This window comes from Sebastes fasciatus, chromosome 7, assembly GCF_043250625.1.
Source record: "Sebastes fasciatus isolate fSebFas1 chromosome 7, fSebFas1.pri, whole genome shotgun sequence".
Lineage (NCBI taxonomy): Eukaryota > Metazoa > Chordata > Actinopteri > Perciformes > Sebastidae > Sebastes > Sebastes fasciatus.
In genome coordinates, this window is record NC_133801.1 from 26,059,680 (window position 1) to 26,077,849 (window position 18,170).

General features: G+C 42.7%; 1 protein-coding gene across 2 annotated transcripts in view; it reads right to left on the reverse strand.

Moving 5' to 3' along the window:
- tpst1 (tyrosylprotein sulfotransferase 1) overlaps nt 1-16,452 on the reverse strand; it is a 50,668-nt gene extending 34,216 nt beyond the window's left edge. For both annotated transcript variants that reach the window (XM_074639988.1, XM_074639987.1), the window contains exons 1-2: nt 16,222-16,452; nt 362-1,398 (exon numbers count right to left, since the gene is read on the reverse strand). In XM_074639988.1, the coding sequence (XP_074496089.1) occupies nt 362-1,218 (857 nt within the window). In that variant the 5' untranslated portion in view covers nt 1,219-1,398; nt 16,222-16,452. The remainder of the gene's footprint in view (nt 1-361; nt 1,399-16,221) is intronic.
- Nucleotides 16,453-18,170: the final 1,718 nt, after the last annotated feature.

Consider the following 18,170-nt stretch of genomic DNA (forward strand, 5'->3'; position numbering starts at 1 on the left):
GAAGTGCTTAAAGAGAACATCTATTCTCGAAGGGCATTGAAAGGGCCTATGTTGTAATTACTCTGAAAATTAAAGAGTTGTGTTTGGATGGAACAACATGGACAAGTTTCTCCCAGACCTACAAACATGAGGGATCAAAGACACAGAGGAATGTTTTACTGTGTGTGGCTACAATTACTACAATTACAGCGTAAACAATGAAACGTAAAAGTTCAACTAAACTCAACAAAGTCTATAAATTCCATCTAATTAAACAGCTGCAACTTATACCTTTTATAGTACAGAACAAGACATCAAGGCTTGGGTTTTGGGCTGGGGAAAGGAAAAAGGAAATATTGTAGGAGCTGTCAATATTACTTACTTGGAGAGGGACACTCCTCCTGCTTTCCCAATGAGCTCCTCATGGTGGAGGACGGCGTCATTCCAAGGAACGTCAAGGAATTTCAGCAGTGTCTTCATCCATTTCTCAGGATGAAGGACCAACTGTTCGTAGTGCACAGGTAGGCATTTGTCCGCCGCCTCCAGGCACTGAGTGTACATGGTCTCTATGGCCCGATTCCACTTGGTCAGGCAGTCCCGGTAGCTGCCCAGGTCAAAGCCGGCGATGGTCACCTTCCGCGAGATCATAGAGTGGACCGAAGCCCGGCCATCACGAATCATGAGTAAAAACTTGGCACGGGGAAAGATTTTGGCCAGGTAGGAAAGCGACTTCAAAGCAAAAGGGTCCTTGTTGCAGAGAAAGTTGGCGGGCTCTCCATGTTTGACAATTATTTCCAACAGGAAGGCCTGCATGGCGGCGTCCAGCACCTCATCTGTCACACCGGCCTCGTCCAGGCGCATCTTCTCCCGGCCCGAACGGCTCCACATCTGCTTCATGGCCAGGATACGAGGGATGACGCGGGTTTCTTCGCCACAGCGTACCTCAGGGTGGGCGTCCAGCATGGCACGCATTAGCGTGGTCCCACTGCGGGGCACTCCACCGATGAAGATGAGCGGCATGTCTTTGTTGTAAATAAAAGGCGTGCTGAGATTCTGGCCTGTCCGTAAGGTAGTCCGCATGCTGCCTCCCAGCGCTGACAGAGGCAGGATCCCGCCCGGCTGCATGCGCTCTTCGATGCGATGGTGGCACTCCATGGCGTGGCGGCCAAGGTAGAAGACCGTGACCGAGCTGATGACCAGACAGGCCACCAGCAAGTTCTGTTTCAGCTTGCCAATCATGTTGCAGACCACAGGGGGGAGAGGACAATATCACCACAGGGGCAATGTAGGGGGAGGGATGGGGAAAAAAGAACTTAAGGGTAATCAAGGTTCCCACCCTTTATGGTTGTTTGCTGGGAACCGGGCATGGATCGAGCTCCCTGGTGCACAGCAGGCGTTGAGTCCCCAGCTCCATGAGGCCTGGATTGTGGAACAAAACACAAAAGACATGCAGTTAGTGCTGATTATACACCAGGGCAACATTCCTCAAGCAAAGTTAACAACAAAACCTAATCAAAAGTACCATTTCATGTCCCCGATTTTAAAATAACTCCTGTGACAGATGTCAGCCACCAGGACACTCTGAATGCACGTCAAACACATCTCAGAACAGAACTACAGAGTGAGAGAGGAGAGTGATCACCACAATCTCTTTATTTGACAGGCCTTTTGATCTCAGGCCAACATTACTGAGTGATTTTACTGCAGACAGTCTTGAATCACAAAGTTGACACAGAACGGCTTCAAACACAATTATGACAATGAAGTAACCACCAGAAAAACTAATGAACTCTGTCTCTCAGGCGTTTTATGGAGAGTTAGAAATAATTCAATGGTGACGGAAAGATAAATGACTAAGACTCTCGGCTGTGTGTAGAAACGAGGATTATTTTTCATCTTGCGAGACATCACTCTGGCTTGGAACCTCAGGTAGCGAATACATCATCTGTGACATTTTGCCTTCAGCCTATAATTTTGACCTGCATGCACACAAACTCATTCTGTAGATAGGGTAATGTGTACTTGCATAAAACACTACAAGTAAAAGCTGCAGGCTTACTACAGCTTATTTGTTAATGAGTTCTGGGGGTGTGTGCACAGAATGGCCTCATTACAAACTGCATTCAGTCTGGTTTAAGTTTCTTGGTGGAAATAGTGGTGGGTAGAAAGTCATCTACAAACTTGTTACCTTAACTTGTTAACTTAAAGGCAGGGCTGGCGATGTTATCTAGTATACACTATTTGTTATATTGGTTGAAATGGTCTTTACACCCCGACAGCGATTCATTACTTATGAGCTCTGAAGAAAAGGACCGGAAAAGAGCCGTCATCTGTAGCTGCTGTAATCCTGCAAAAACGGTCTGCTTGGAAAGAACCAATCAGATGCCTCCCTGCCGTTACTCTACCCTTTGCGTGCACCAGCCTGAACTCAAAGCGTGTCTCCGCCGCAAGTTTACTGGAGAATGGAAGAGAAAACTCAGCCAAAAGTAGCACTGCCGTGGTTACTTGTCATGAGGTAGCATGTTGAGTTGAGGTCCTCTCTGCTCTGTGTCTGTGAAGTAGTTACGATGCGGCGGTGCTCGTGCATGTGTCGGGTGGGTGTTGCCTTGGAAGGAGCCCCGAGGGAAGGGGGGGGGGGAGGTTAAGACAGAGCTCCTGAGGCTACTTTCAAATTATGCAAACTTTCCAACATCGTCGACCCTATCTTTAAGCAACCAGTGTGAGCAGCAGCATCACTGATATAAAATGACGAGCCATTTTAACATTTAATAGCTAAGCTTGACGATCCGGAACAAGGCAAAAGTGAGCATGGCTCACATACACCCCCCCCCCCCGCTCACTGCTTGACCCCTACTAAAGTGGGGCCAAAGGTTTTGCCCTTTTGGAACTAATGGAACTATTTAGCACAATGTAGTTTGTTATTAGTTCACCTTCCTCAAGTCCAGGGAGCCCAAAAATTTGGGCATCTATTTCTAACTCTGTCAAACATTGATGCAGCCAAAATATATATATGCACTCAATGATTTTTTCACACCTCAGTTACTGCATTGCGCAAGGCTGATCAGATCACACCACTGTCACATCCTGGAAAACCTGAACATGCTAAGTTTTGACAACTACATTGCATTTGCAAACGGCAATCTTATCTAAGTGTTTACATGGCCAGGCTCCTCAGGCTCTCTGCGACATGGTGCGACCATTACAGGCCTTTGGATTGCTCCCTAGGAATACTACTGCAGGGAACTGTAAAGTATCACAGCGCAACACCTCCTCTCGCCAGATGTCCCTTTTTTATAAAGGGAGTTTATGGAATGTGCTGCCTATTGAACTCAAAAAAGACCAACACTTTCAACATTTTAAAAATAAATTGAAGGAATTTTTAAAAGTGTGTGTCTGTGTAAGTGGGAGGAGGGTTTTACATTTGTTACTTTAAAGGCCCTTCTAGTGACGGGCACTGGAAATTAGCAGTAGCTATAAATGCAGCCTGTGATACATTCAACTGGAAAATTGTTGTGCAATTCTCTATGTATATGTATTCGTTCCTATCAAATAAACATGAAAGAAAGAATGAAAGAAAGAAAGGAAGAAAGGCTCTATCAGCCTTGTTCTGCATCACTCTGCTTCTCTGGGTTCATCACCCCTCTCACAGACTCCCCTTCATGGTATCTGAGGGACTGTTTGGATGCATATTCGTCATAGCAGAGCACAACAGAATGATGCAAGACACTGTCATCTTCTTTGTTGTAACTTGTGAGATTTTAATTAGGGACTTTGTTACTTTCCAGCAATAGATAACTGCTAAATGACATTAAATGCCCCGGGAGTATGTGAAAGTCTGAAGATACATGGAGATCCCAAGGTCTTCACATACAGCTATGTTTAGAACTGCCTTTCCGACTACATGTGTGGCAGCCAACGGCGACTGCTGACGAAGGCAGAAATCAACAATTTCCATCTGTGCCCAGCCCTGAGGAAACCACACACTGGCTAAAAACACTAAAACTTGAAAACAGGAGTATGATCAATAGAAAAGAAGAAGACTGACTGCTGTCTAATTCTCAAACTATTAGGTTTGGGTGGAGATGCCACCACAAAAATTCAAAAAGGGGATTAATGACATTTCACAAAGCTATTACAGCCATCACTGTCTCTATTATGATTAGCCAATGTGAGAATTCCATCATCTAAATGCTATTCACAAGGTATGTCCCGCCTCAACAAGAATACATGCCTGGAGAAATAGATACTGAATTTCAGCCAAAAATATTAGCTGGCACGTCAAATCCAAAAATACTGGTATTGACCTGCATAATGTAGAAGCTTTTCCTAGAAAGGAACTTGGTATTAGGTCTCAGGTGTTGAACACAACCAGAAAATTAAAGTACAGAATATTTGAGGGATTCTTGTTGTCATTTTTTCCTCAGTGTTATATTATAGCTACAGTATGCGCCCGGTGCCAGGAGAGTGTGTATTGTCGGAACAGGGCACCGACGTGTAGCCTGTCGTGGCCAAGTCACAACAATAATTTATGACTCTCAATCGTCTAATCTGACATAGTGACCATCGTAACCGTCAAAAATATTGTGTAGTCCGATCGTGGCATAACATAAGTCCCTATATTCTGTACTGTATGTGAATCTGTTTGGCCAGGTTGGGACAGACCCGGGCTGGCCGATGCATCACCCTGCCATCTGTTTCCTCTCTGACACCATGTTGCCAACTTCTTCCCAGTGGGTTACTCATACCTAATGAGCCACTTGGCTGCTGTTGCTTTTAAGCAAACATCCTCAACTGTTAACTCGTAGTTCTACAAGTTAGGAGCATTTCACAACAAAACATTACAGCTAATTCCTTGCATTAGCCTCCCAGTGAGAGGGAGCTCAAGCTGCAGATAAATGCTTCAAGTGTTACCTCTGCACTGGGACTGAGGAATGTAGAAAATGCGTAAATACTGCCCAAAGGTTCTTACAGTCGCAGCATTTGACAATGTTGATTTCTTTCTTTTCCTGTCGTCAGTCTTTGTCTTTTCTTTCAGCCCACCCACACACTCTCTGTCTTCTCCTTGGTGATTCAGTGTTAAAGGGAGGGGGAAGTCACAAAGCTTGCCAGGCTGCCAACACCTTTAGTCTATTAGTGGGAGTACAACAGGGGCCTGCCATTTCCCCAAGGCTGCCGCAACTGCCCTCAAAGGGAAAGACCACATTCGGATTCATTTCTGCAGTTAGATACAATCAATCTGGGCGGCTGAGTGCAATTCAGGTCAAGTCTCACTGAGACTTAAGATCATTTTTTCAAGGAAGGCCTTACCGAAACAGCAGCTGCACAGAATGATACAGACAAGCAAACCAACAAAAGATATAGACTAAATAAATAACTGATAAAAGTACAATCATCTATGACAGTGAACTAAACAGGTAAAGTTTTGCAGGAAATGAAAGGAGGCAAACCAGGTGAGAAAATGATCTTGAGAAGAAAGCGGTGAGAAACAAAGAGGTGGAAGGTGAGAAACACAACCACAGATGAGTCACTGGTATCATCACAGGCCAGTTGAGGTAAACCATAAACTATACAGCAAGTCATTATTCAATCTTCTTAAACACAGAGAACTGCTGCAAGCTGACTGAAAGTGTTTGTGTAGAAATGTCCATGAACAGTGAACAAGAGGGTTTGGGCGATATGACAATATGTAGTAGGGGGTGTGACGAAATATCGCGCCACGAAATATCGCGATATAAAAACGTGACGCAAAACTGAATCGTGATATCAGGGCATAATAGGCACTAGGAAGAAGAAGGCTGAGTATGCGTCATATCTTCATGTCTACAACACATGCGCAGTAAAATCTGGTCTGCCCTCGCCGAAATTGAACCTATCGCAACGCACGGCCGCAGCTTCAGTTACACTGCGCATGTGTCATACCCCAAGAGCCATGTCCGCCCGTGACCCAGCCTCCTTTCATAGGCCTTGATGCTCTGTGTCGGAGCTCCACACACATCAACACACTCGGTGAACAGCTGATCAGAGAGGCCGCGGTGGAGACGAGTTGACAACCATGTGTAAGTGCAATAAAACTTTGCAAGTGTAAAGCCAATTTACGTTATTACACCTGTTCAACAAGCATAAACACGATGAAACGGTTGAACATGTAAGAAAGCGACGTTTCAATCTGCTCTGTCCGCTGTCTCTCATCCACCGCTGCTGTTTACACAAGCACAGCGCGTTAGCTCGGCAGCTAACAGCTAACTGTTAACACGTGTAAGTTATTTAGTTGAGTTGTGAATGGCTTCTCTCTAGTAAGCCTTGTTTCAGTGTATGTGTCCGGGGAGTTTATTGTGAAGGCTTGCTTAATGTCAATATTGGATTTTTATATGATATTAGCATTGTGTGTGATGATGGCTCTTTATTACTACAGCATTAGCCAAAAACAGACATTCCTGTCTGGTTATATTATCAGTTTCTTAACAGATTTTCCATTACTATAGCAGGATATATCATAATATCGGAACATTAAATGACATTTTTTCGTAGGAGGATTTTATCTATATCGCCCACTACTAAGTGTATTTTCAGGCAAACTTGTCTCCTCTCAACTTGCTTTGTCTGCTTTTATTTCTTTATTTTTATATTGCTGATTTTATACATTCATTCCCAGAATTACAGTACTTCCTCTGCATGTTCATAAAAGTAGAGCTGACATGATTAGTCAAGTAATGGATTAGTCAGTCAAAAGAAAATTTATCTGCAACTATTTTGATTATCGTTAATAGTTTCTGTCAATTCTGTAAATCCAAGCTTCTTGCTGCTGTTCTTTGACATGGTATTGTAAACTGAACTTCTTTGGGTTTTGGACTGATGGTTCTGACATTTTGTAGACAAAACGATTAAATGATAGGCCGATTAATTGATGAGCAAGTATTAGGAAAAAGATGAACAACCAAACAATAGACAGGGTCCAGAAATGTATAGGGGATTGCAAGTGGCTGTTTCATCAGGGTTGTTTGGTGTATTTCTGTCTTAAAATCATTCTGCGCAGCATTATTGATACACCTTAACGATAGCGATTTGAGATGGAGCCCTTTCAGAGGTGAAGCTTTATGAATGCCTGGCTGATAACAAGCTGCGGTTGAGATTCCGAGCAGTGTCGTGTTACATCTTGCACCAGGGCTGAAATGTGTTTGTGTTAAATTAATTGAGGCTCTTCTCTCCTGTTACTGATATTGTATCCTCCGTGCAGCATATTTGTTCTCCATTGATCTGTTAGGGGAAGCAGCGGAGGCTGAGGCTGCTCTCCACAGAGTGACGGTGAAACCAAACCACACCAACACTTAATAACTCCACACCTCATGAAGCTCTGGCGTGAGACGGTCTGTGGTACTGATAAGGAAAGGAAAATAACAGGAAACCAAGATTCCACAAAGTTTCCTTTGATCCAAATTAATTGCTTGATAAGAATGCCAGGAAGGCTAAAATGTTTCTTTGATTATAGGTTCTAATGATTAGTCGATGAATGATCACTCCGTCTGGCATAGGAAGTCAGGAGCTGAACAGAGTCAGTTTGTTGCCTCTAAATGGGAGAGTGGAGGGATTCAAAATACACCAAAAGTGGGGGGCTGAACAGGGCGTCCCGCTTTTAACCTCACATTTCACAACATAATCAAGCTCATTGAAATAACTCCTCTCACTCTATTTGGAACTTTATTCTCTCTAATGACGCCTGTCAAAACCATGACGTCAGCAAGCTCAAATACGTTTTTAAATCAAGTATAGACATAACCAAGTTCTACAATGGGCGGCATTAATATGCCCATTATCAGCCTGATTAATCAAGTATTCATGTATTTTTGGATTGGTGCGTATGGTTGTATACATCAACCAGCTATCACTCTTCCTGCACGGACTCATTTTTTAAAGCAATTCCTTCCCTAAATGTGGCGCAGATGGGAGTGAACCTGCAGTTGAAAAAAGGGCAGGTCTGAAACTGCTGCTGCAGCTCCGCATGATAACGGATGACACTGGAATGGCCTGGTTTCTGCTGCTTTACATCAATGACACCGTGTCCTTGTTACTATGCCGTGTTTCCGCTGCATGGTACGGCTCTGCTCAACTCGACTGGACTTTTGGTACTGAGTCCTTTTCTCTATTTTGTTTCCCACTGCAGATTGTACCCCCTTAGTGCAGGTGGCATTCTCAGCTGATTGCCGTTGCGATGGCGTATGACACTACCTTGTTATCATCTTTAACAGGACACTCGCTGAATCATTTCAATTCAATTTGAACAGCAACCGAACACAGAGGAACATCTGCACTTTGTACGGCGTACTGTATGGTGTCGCTTTGCGAGCTGCCATTTTTAAAAATCTGGGTCGAGTGAATTATAAATTGCAGTCGCTCTTGACAGCAGCTTGGCTATTTAAAAACTGTGGCTTCGTGCAAGATGTCCCACCTCGATTCTCTCTAGTGGATTGCAGTATTTTAACTCCGTCTTCTAGTATCGGCTCAGTTCTCTTGGAACCTCGACTGAGGTGGTACCAAGAATGCAGAGGTGCTATTGGTACCATCCTCAACTTTTGCTAACGGAAACGCAAAAATAACCGTTTTAATGTGAACTGAGCTGAACTGGACTGCTTGGTGACCACACTCTGCACTGGAAAAGGACTGAGACTGATTTCATTGCAGTTGTCCTAATTCCTAATTACTTTCACCGGCTAAAATTAAATGCATGAGAATGGAAGGAACACTGACTATCTGTGATTGACCATCTATCACCAAAACAAGTGCATCTGCATTGGCATTCACTTTCAAAAACTCACAACATACAGCATGTCACCAACATCCTGGACCTAACATGGAATATAGGTTGGGATAATGATAATATTAGGAACCTAAATTACAATGTTCCAGAGAAACAGAAGTCATCACAGTGGCCTTGCTTGTGCAGCCCTGGTCTGCCATCCTCTTACTGACAAATGGTCCATCCTTTATTAAGTTTCCAATCAGATCTGTGATCTGGTACATTCCTTACTTCTACACAACAGCAGGATCAATCAGCAGGACTGTGGCCATTACCCTGTCCACAACCTCTGCCCCTCAGGCTCAGGCATAAATCACATGCTATGAACAAACCCAATCAACCTCCAGCTAGAATGTATAGCTGACAGGGAGAAGAGATGCCTCTCTCCAGGCAAGACAGACTCATTCCAGTTGGAGTAAAGTCACGATCCGGCCGGCATTTGCAAACTAATCCAACGGTGTGACTGTTGGCTTCTTAATACATGGCTGTTCCTCTGCATCCAAGCATTATCTGCAGGGATTACAGAGCAAATAAACCAGGGACAAGGGGAAACACAGTTGCCCTCCTCCCCCATTATTTGTACAAACCTTGAGTCAACCTTGGGTTCCCGGGGGATTTCATTTGCTTATGCACCTGTCACACTGTTTATGACCTGCAGGGACCTGGTCTACGTGTTCAGAATGGATGGTGAGCAATTAAAGCTTAGACAATCTGACATTTCTTTAGAAAGGAAAAGCCCAGCCCCTTTAGTACGATTCATCTCCTTTAATGTTTGTTTAATCCCAGAGCCTGTAGCCACGGGAAACTATTTGTCTTATTTGAGTTGTATTATATTCACTGTCAGCCTAAATGTTTGAAAAAAAATTAATGAGGTGTTCTGACTGTAATGTTATGCCTGCTCCCTTTTTTCCACATAAAATATCACACACACGCCCATGAACTCACAAGCAAAGGATGCGGAAGGGATAAAGACTCAATGGTCGAATAACACAGGGAGTGGTTGCTTTATTGTGGTTCGCCAACAGCATTAAATTGCCTCGATCAGAACCATAAAGGACGTTAAACAAACTGACCTGCTCTGACAAGCCAGTTCCATTTGAAAAGGAAGTAACAGCAGAGGGTTTCTTGGCTTAGTTGAAAGGTCAGCATTTGCAAAAAACTGCATGGTTTCAAATTCTGCCTCTGACAAGAGCATGTGTCTAAGAGCAACGACCTGCCTGTTTGCAGTGATGTCCCATCTCCCACCTCGTTCACGGGACACGAGCTGCACATGTTGTTGCTCAGGAGCACAACATACTGCACTATACTGTACACTCACTGTGAAATATCAATACTACTCAGGTGTAATTCATACTGTGCAATATTCATTCTCACTGTACAATATCATTTTTCCACTTGTACAATTGGGCTAATTGTCTGGTAACAGTCAATACTGTATATATTTTGTTGCTATTTTTTTATATTTCCCCTTGTTTATATTGTTCCTATTTTTATGTTTCCTTCTATTTAAATTGTTCATATTTTGTTTCACTTTCGTTTTGCTTTTTGCACCGTGTTGTATCTTGCTTTTTGTTTTTACCGATGCTTCTTGTTTTTTGCACTATCCCCTTTGCTGCTGTACACTGCAAATTTCCCCACTGTGGGACTAATAAAGGAATATCTTATCTTATCTAACGGTCACGCTACTAAAACAAAACCAAACATGTAACTTTACAAAGTGCGTGAGACAGATAATCGGCAGGAGGAGAGCTAGTTAACGTTAGCGGTTAGCAGCCAGTGAACAGCATACTTCTGCAGCTGCTTGGCTGAATAACAGAGGTACAGTAAAAGCTAATGCTAACGGAGGTTACATTGAGTTACATTATGATGTGTTCAAGCTCTATTCATTTTGGGAAAATGTTGTTTTAGGCAGCATCCCCCTGTCTGGGATTCTCTCACAACAATGACTGGCTCGCTGTACATTATCCCTTACATAACATACACACTGTGTGACTTTATCTGCAGACTGTCAACACCAACTGACCCGGACCAGAACAGACCTGGTCCAACTTGGTCTGATCAGTAGTCATTCCCAAATCATATTCATCATCAGCTCAACAGTCATAATGTGTGTCCTCGCCTTTCCTACAGGAACAGAATATCCCAATATCATGTTTCGGCTTCTCAAAAACATCAATAAAAAGTCACTCTAAGTCCATGTTGCTGGAGTTTATCAGCAGATAGATTGTTCTAACATAAACTCAAACCAAACAAACAAGCCTATGACGAGAAGCACTGAAGCTGTTCTGGAGGCTCACGATGGAACAACACCTTACTCAGAAACTTTATGTTGGTTTGTCCTTTCATCTGAAACCCATTTGTATGCTGATGGCAGGTCTGGGATCTGCATTGATCTGAATGTGAAGATCCAATAGACTCAAGCATTTCTCTTTGACCTTACAAGGTTGCAGATGTGTTATATGTCACCATACTGCCTCTGTTGAAGCATCCTGCTTCCTCTATCATGAATTGGGTAAACTGTCACTCCCCCACTCGGAAAACTACTCATTGTCAATAAATGTCAGCCCATGTCTTAGTGGAGTACATGCAGTTCACACAGGAAGTGGTCACACATCAAACTACAGCAGTCCTGCCTGCATGCAGTATCTATCATTAGCAGTATGTTATATAAATACAATTTGTAAGGCAGTGGGAGACCATCTGGGCTGCCAGGGTTGTCAGTGTTGCACTGGTGACAGTTTTTATTCAGATTCATGGTTTGCATGTTTATTTAGCCGACAATAAATCCTACATAGATACTTCACTGCTGATTCTTCTAAATCATACTGAATTGTGTTTTCTAGTTGTCCAAGGAGGCAGTGATTTCTCTCATTTTACTATGCTACTAGTGCAGTGCTCGTTGAAAACATTCCTGCTCAGAATCAGCCAAATGTTTGTACCCCGAACTAACTTACAAACATCCCCCAAAGCTCTTTGAAAATATGCATCTCAGCTGTATACTACTTACTGTGTACTTCTACTTCAGAGGAAAACATTGTAGTACTACATTTACCTGACGGAGAAATGTTACTGGTTGCAGATTCAGATTTGACTCACAAAGTATAACAATTAAAAAAAATATGATATTCATTAAACTATCCAGCATCATGTTAGAATTAAAAGCTCCACCTTGAACAGACGTTCAGTAAATTTCAGTACATTGTGCTGATAATACCTCTCGTTCACTCTTCACCTTAATGAGACATTTGAGGACATCATCTTAGGCTTTGGGACACACTGATCCATATTTTTCACCATTTTATAAACCAAACAACTAATTGATTAATCGAGAAAACAATCAGAGTACAGAGTAATCAACAATAAAAGTAATCGTTAGTTGCAGCCCTAAATAAATTATCAAAATAGTTGATAATTTTCTGTTTATCAACTAATCAATGAATTGTTTCGTCACCCTGGGTTTGAGAGGCCAGACTCGTACTGGAGCGTGTCATGTCTTCAGATTTATGCAATGTGTTTCACCATGTTTCATCATGTTGGCAATGTTTTCCCTTTACAGGAAATTTGAGGCACTGTCCTTTCACAACTACTCGCTGACTGCCAAAGTTACTCGTGTTAACCAGCAGTCCACTTCCGTGTTTTGGTACGGTTGGCTTTCACACCTGATGCGAACCGTGCCCGAGTACACATGAACCGTACTCCAGACCACCTTTTCAAGTGGACTCGAGTACGGATCGACGAACTGTGCCCGAGTACGGTACGGAGCGTTCACACTAATCAGAAGAACTGGACTTTGGGGACAAGTTTACTCGGATCTGGGCCCGGGTCCCACATTCCAAACTGCTTGCACGCAGTTATACTACATCTACAAGACACAATAATAGGTCCATTCTTTTCTCACTGAGATACAGCCAGTCACCAGGGAAACCTGACCAATGTGTGGGTGGTCACCAAACTTGCTGGCTCAGAGTTCAACTGTTCCCAGACACTTCTCATGAACACCATGTGTTCTTGTTTCCCATCATGTAATATAATACCACTTCTCTAGTGCTCGGTAGCTTTAACTCACAAAGATGGCAAAACAAAAAATTGTGATGTGTGTCGGCAGTAAACTTTGTAGCCGCAGACAACTACACAAGGCTCTGTCCTCACTCACAATCAGCCAACAAACTGTGAGGTCCATCAATCCAGTGTTTCACTGTGAAAACAAGGCTGTGCAGAAGATCTACTGCTATTCCAGGAGGTTTGATGAATGTGGGACCCACGTCAGTAAGTCCTTTAGCAGCAAACTTCATAAATATTGGCCCTGCTTTGCAGTTGAAATCCTGGCTGGGCTCAGCGGACACACAGCTGCTTGACTGAATGTAATAATTGTGATGCAGCAGTGGGTGCTCTTTTCAGACAAGGAAATGAGAGCATAAGTGAGCTTGAGTCCAACTGATGGAGCTCTGCAGCTGTGGAAGCCGACCCACTGAGAGCAGCCAGCACTGAGAAATACACTGAATTCAACTGGACTTGAGTCTTTTCTCCCCTTAAGACCACCTGCACACAGCAGATGTGCTCCTGGCTACCAGGACACTGGTAGACTCTGCCCCTCGCTGGCCACTGGAAACTCTTCTTTCAGCTCTCTACAAAGTAGTTTTATAAGCTTTCATCCTTGTAAGCCTGCAGGCTACTATTGCATCTTTGTAACAATGTTTCTGACAGATGAGCCAAGTATTTCCTATATTTTCTTGCTGGTCTGACATCTGCAATAAGCAATGGAGGGGAATATGAAGCTATCAATCGGGCTGATCATTGCACTCAGCAGCCTGCGACATAGCCATGGTAAACAGCAACACTGCTGTCTGAGAATGATGGAAAAGTTCAGTGGGAATTTTCAGTTTTGGCACTTAATCGAGGCCACATCAGGATAAAGCAAAAGGTTTTGTTAGGCGTCTGACAGGACCTAGCCAGGATAATAACTCCATGTTTCCACTATGTGTGGATCTCATATTAAAGGTACTATATATAACTTTCAGAAGATCCTTGTTATTAATGACTCACGTGGCCGTGACTGCAGTCAGCATCCTGACGTCTCTCGACGTAGTCCATTAATTCCTGATAATGGACAGCTCGTCGGGCATTATCCATTACATAATGTTCTGTAATGTTCCTATATTTTATTTGGACCACTGGCTCCATGATACTGACTAGCTTGCAGCTAGCAAATTACTTTATCAGCTAATGTTATGAAGCAACCAAGCAGATCCATGCTGCATAAGCCACTGTAAGTTACAGCGAGCCGGCCAACCATAGCTTAAGCACTCAAGAAAGTATTTTAGCTGTACACTGTTGGCGCTTTAGGGGAGCTGAAGAGAGGCAAGGCACTCAGGAGCGCGCATAAACGTCATATTCTTTGGATTTTTTGGAGTCCTTAACATAGAAATCAGTCCACAGGCTGTTCTAGGAAACCGAGAAAGTCTGGGAAGGACTCCATTTTTTAAGTTACTTTACAATCCGTACACACATTGGCATTATAACGTGATTAAAGCACGTCACATATAGTACCTTTAATATACTGTATGGTGCAGACTACTTTGCATGAGCTTGACCAATGTGATTAACTTGAGGCAGGGTCATTTTTTCCAACCCTTGCTGCACTCAAGAGGCCAAAACACGTAGAGTATATAACCACAACACACTCCATTATCTATTATGTTTTACATAACCTCAAACCAAACTCTATTTAATTAGGCTACTGCTTTTAAAATATGTCGTTCAACCCGCAAAGGAGCACAGGTCACATAAAGTCAATGTAAGGTTTATGTTTATGTTACAGGTCCCAGAATGTGTTACCACAGCAACGAAGTACGAATCTGTAAAATACAGATAAAGTGCAGCAGCAATGAAGACACGGAAGCGCTCAGTTCGTCATCCAGATTGCATCTATATTCAAATTCACAATAACATATTCCAAACATCACCTTTCTCTGAGTGTCAGACTCTGTTTCAGTCAATAATAACTGTGGTTTAAGGTAAGTGCAATAAACATCCATGAATCCAATTAGTCCATTAATATCACACATAACAACTCCACATTTCAGGTTTACTGATTACAGTTTCATACTTAAAGCAACACACTATCACTTTTATATAAGTGCAACATGGCTACTATGATGATATAGTGCAAATAACAGTCATATTAAACTGTACTTTTCTTTTCTAATCTGCTATGATTCTGGACATTCACACTCATATCAAACACTTCAATGTGAAACCATTAGGCTGTATAACCAAATATCACAATATACTTCACCTTTAAACTACATATTTTACAGTGTAAACATCTTCCATAACCAGGTGCAGCTCTGCAACATGTAACTTGCTTTTTATATAAAACACTTGTTATGGTCTTCTGATTAATTCTTGCTAAGTATCTAAACCACAACGGAAACAAATTGTCTGAAATAAAGTGTCTGTAATAAGGTCAAATATCTTGGACATTTCATTACTGAAGACATGACAGATGATGATATTTATAGGCAATGCAGCAAGATGTACGCACAAGCAAACCTTCTCTTACTGAAGTTTAGTGTGTGTTCAGATAGAGTGAAGATGTCTCTGTTCAGAGCATATTGTTCACCACTGTGTATACAGTCCTTCTGTGGTCAAACTATAAAAAAGCGAGCTTACAGAGACTAAATGATGCAATGAGAATATTATTAAAAAGACCAAGATGTTCCAGTGCAAGTGAAATGTTTGTGTCTGCAGGCATACATACTAATAATAATACAATAATACATAATAATATTTATATGTAAGGCATTGATGTATGTATATATATTAATATTTATATTTTTAATCTCTTTAAATCATGACTTTTTTATAGTGCTTCCTGTATTGTAATGTATTATATGTAATGTATTGTTGTTGTTTTTTTTCTTTTTTCCTTATCTGGACATTGAGTCTGCAATAAAGTTTGAATTGAATTGAAATTCACATCAAATCTGCACTTCAGATTTGGTTCACAGTGCTCTTCAAGGCCGACCTGTTTTAAGCTGAATTTAATTGAAATACATGAGGTGTCTTGTGGCCCAGCCTGTGTGTCCAAGAGGAAGAGTTGCCTCTTACATTTCTACAATGTCCTCGATGATCTTCAAGGTGTGTAACTGATCGATAATCGATCAGTTCAGCGTTAATGTTAACGTCCCCTCAGGGCGGCACGTATAGCGGCTCTCTGTCAGCACACATCCCTCCTACAGGCTACATGCATTCATCTGACATGTACGTGATTCTTACTGTCTTCATAGTCAACATGACAACAAACTAGCAATTATGTAACCAGCGTTTGATGAAAAGTAGCCATATTACTGCTGTAACACAATGTATCGTTTAACTGTCGCAGCTCCTCCTGGCTGAAGGGAAGCAGAGAGAGAGGGACATTGCAACAACACCACCAAATAAAAACCTACCTAATGCTGCGGAGACGACGCAGGAGACTCGGGTCTGTCGGCCAGAAAACCTTCACAGTATCCAGCGAAGATATCCGGACAGTCCTGCCTGTCCTCTCCACTCACTGTCCGGGCATTTTGCTAGTGTGTGTTCACAGACCGTGTCGGTCGGTTGGACAGGCTTGTTGCTGCTGGTAGACTGATAGAGGTGATACCAACCAGACTGCTGCTGCTGGAATGATCTCTGCTGGTGTTGAGGGACGAGCTGTGATTGGTCGGTAAGTCAGAGATGTGGTTGTGTGTCAGAGCTGCTGATTGGTTGAACGGTGTAGGCGGAACTACTGTGGATTTAAAAGCACAGTACATTCATAATGTCAAGGCAATAATCAATTACACCTCATCACTTCTGTAAATATAGATTTTTTTATATATATTGATCTTTTTTTCATAAAGGTGACTGGTGCCAGAGGAGATCATTTCTTGCTTGTATCAGTATATAGAAGAAGAAGAAAGAAGAAAGGCACTTTATTAATCCCGAGGGGAAAATATATTTTTTTCACTCTGTTATATACAGGACACACACACATGCACAAACAAGACCTATGTACATGTATTAATGGAGAGATGTCAGAGCGAGATGGCTGCCCCGAGCAGTTGGGGGTTTGGTGCCTTACTCAAGGGCACCTCGGCAGTGCCCAAGAGGCAAACTGGCATCTCTCCAGCAACCAGTTCACACACAGTACTTGGTCCATGCAGGGACTTGAATCGGCGACCCTCCGGTTCCCAAGCCAAGTCCCTATGGACTGAACTACTGCCGCCCCAAATATATGGGGCAAATGTGACCGCCAAATAATTCTGATGATTAATCTTTAGGTTTTTTCTTTTTTCTTTTGCTTGATTTTTAAGAAAAGATCAGATAAAACTTTATTCATCCCGAGGGAAATTGCTGTGCAGCAGTTGCAATACAAAGTGGGAAAAGGGCAAATATAAAGTCTAAGACAGGGGTCAGCAACCTCTACTATCAAAAGAGCCATTTTAGGCCAAAACCATCCATCCATCTTCAACCGCTTATCTGGGGACGGGTCGCGGGGGCAACAGCTCTAGCAGGGGACCCCAAACTTCCCACGGGCCACATTAACCAGCTCTGACTGGGGGATCCCGAGGCGTTCCCAGTGCCAGTGTGGAGATATAATCTCTCCACCTAGTCCTGGGTCTTCCCCGTGGCCTCCTCCCATCTGGTCGTGCCTGGAACACCTCCCTGGAGAGGCGCCCAGGGGGCATCCTTACTAGATGCCCGAACCACCTCAACTGGCTCCTGTCAACGCAAAGGAGCAGCGGCTCTACTCCGAGTCCCTCACGGATGACTGAGCAAATCTAAAACAAATCTGTCTGGGAGCTGCAAAACATTTGAGCATTGTGATGAAGGTAACAGCCTATTAAGTCTAATGCAGTGAGGGCCCGAGTGCAAATGAGAGGCATGACATTGAAGAAGCATCTCAGGACATTTGGCTGGAAGCTGCTGCTGGCTTTTCAGCAAATCCATTGTGTGCTTGTTCTGGAAATGTCTTTCAATTACTTTTTTTATTGTCGTATCTGTCCACGCACTATTAAATTCTCTATTTTCCTCCTAGACTTTTCTTTTTGGGGATTTAGAATCCATAGCTAGCCTATTGAGCTATTGAGGTTCGGCAAAATTAGAGGATAAGGCACCAGGCCGTAGATGACGCACATTTTGGTTGACTGAAATGATAAAAAAAATATATATATATTTGGTAGGCTACAGATTTTTACAATTTAAGAATGTAAGAATCACTTTAGACCTACAAGAATGATAAATTAAAATATAAACAGGTTAACGGTAGGGATCAGTCTAGGTGGGGTTGCATATAGATACTTACAGTATGTACAGTATCAGATCTGAAGTATAGGTAGTGTAAGAGTGCACAGCTAATACAGATTGTTCATGATTA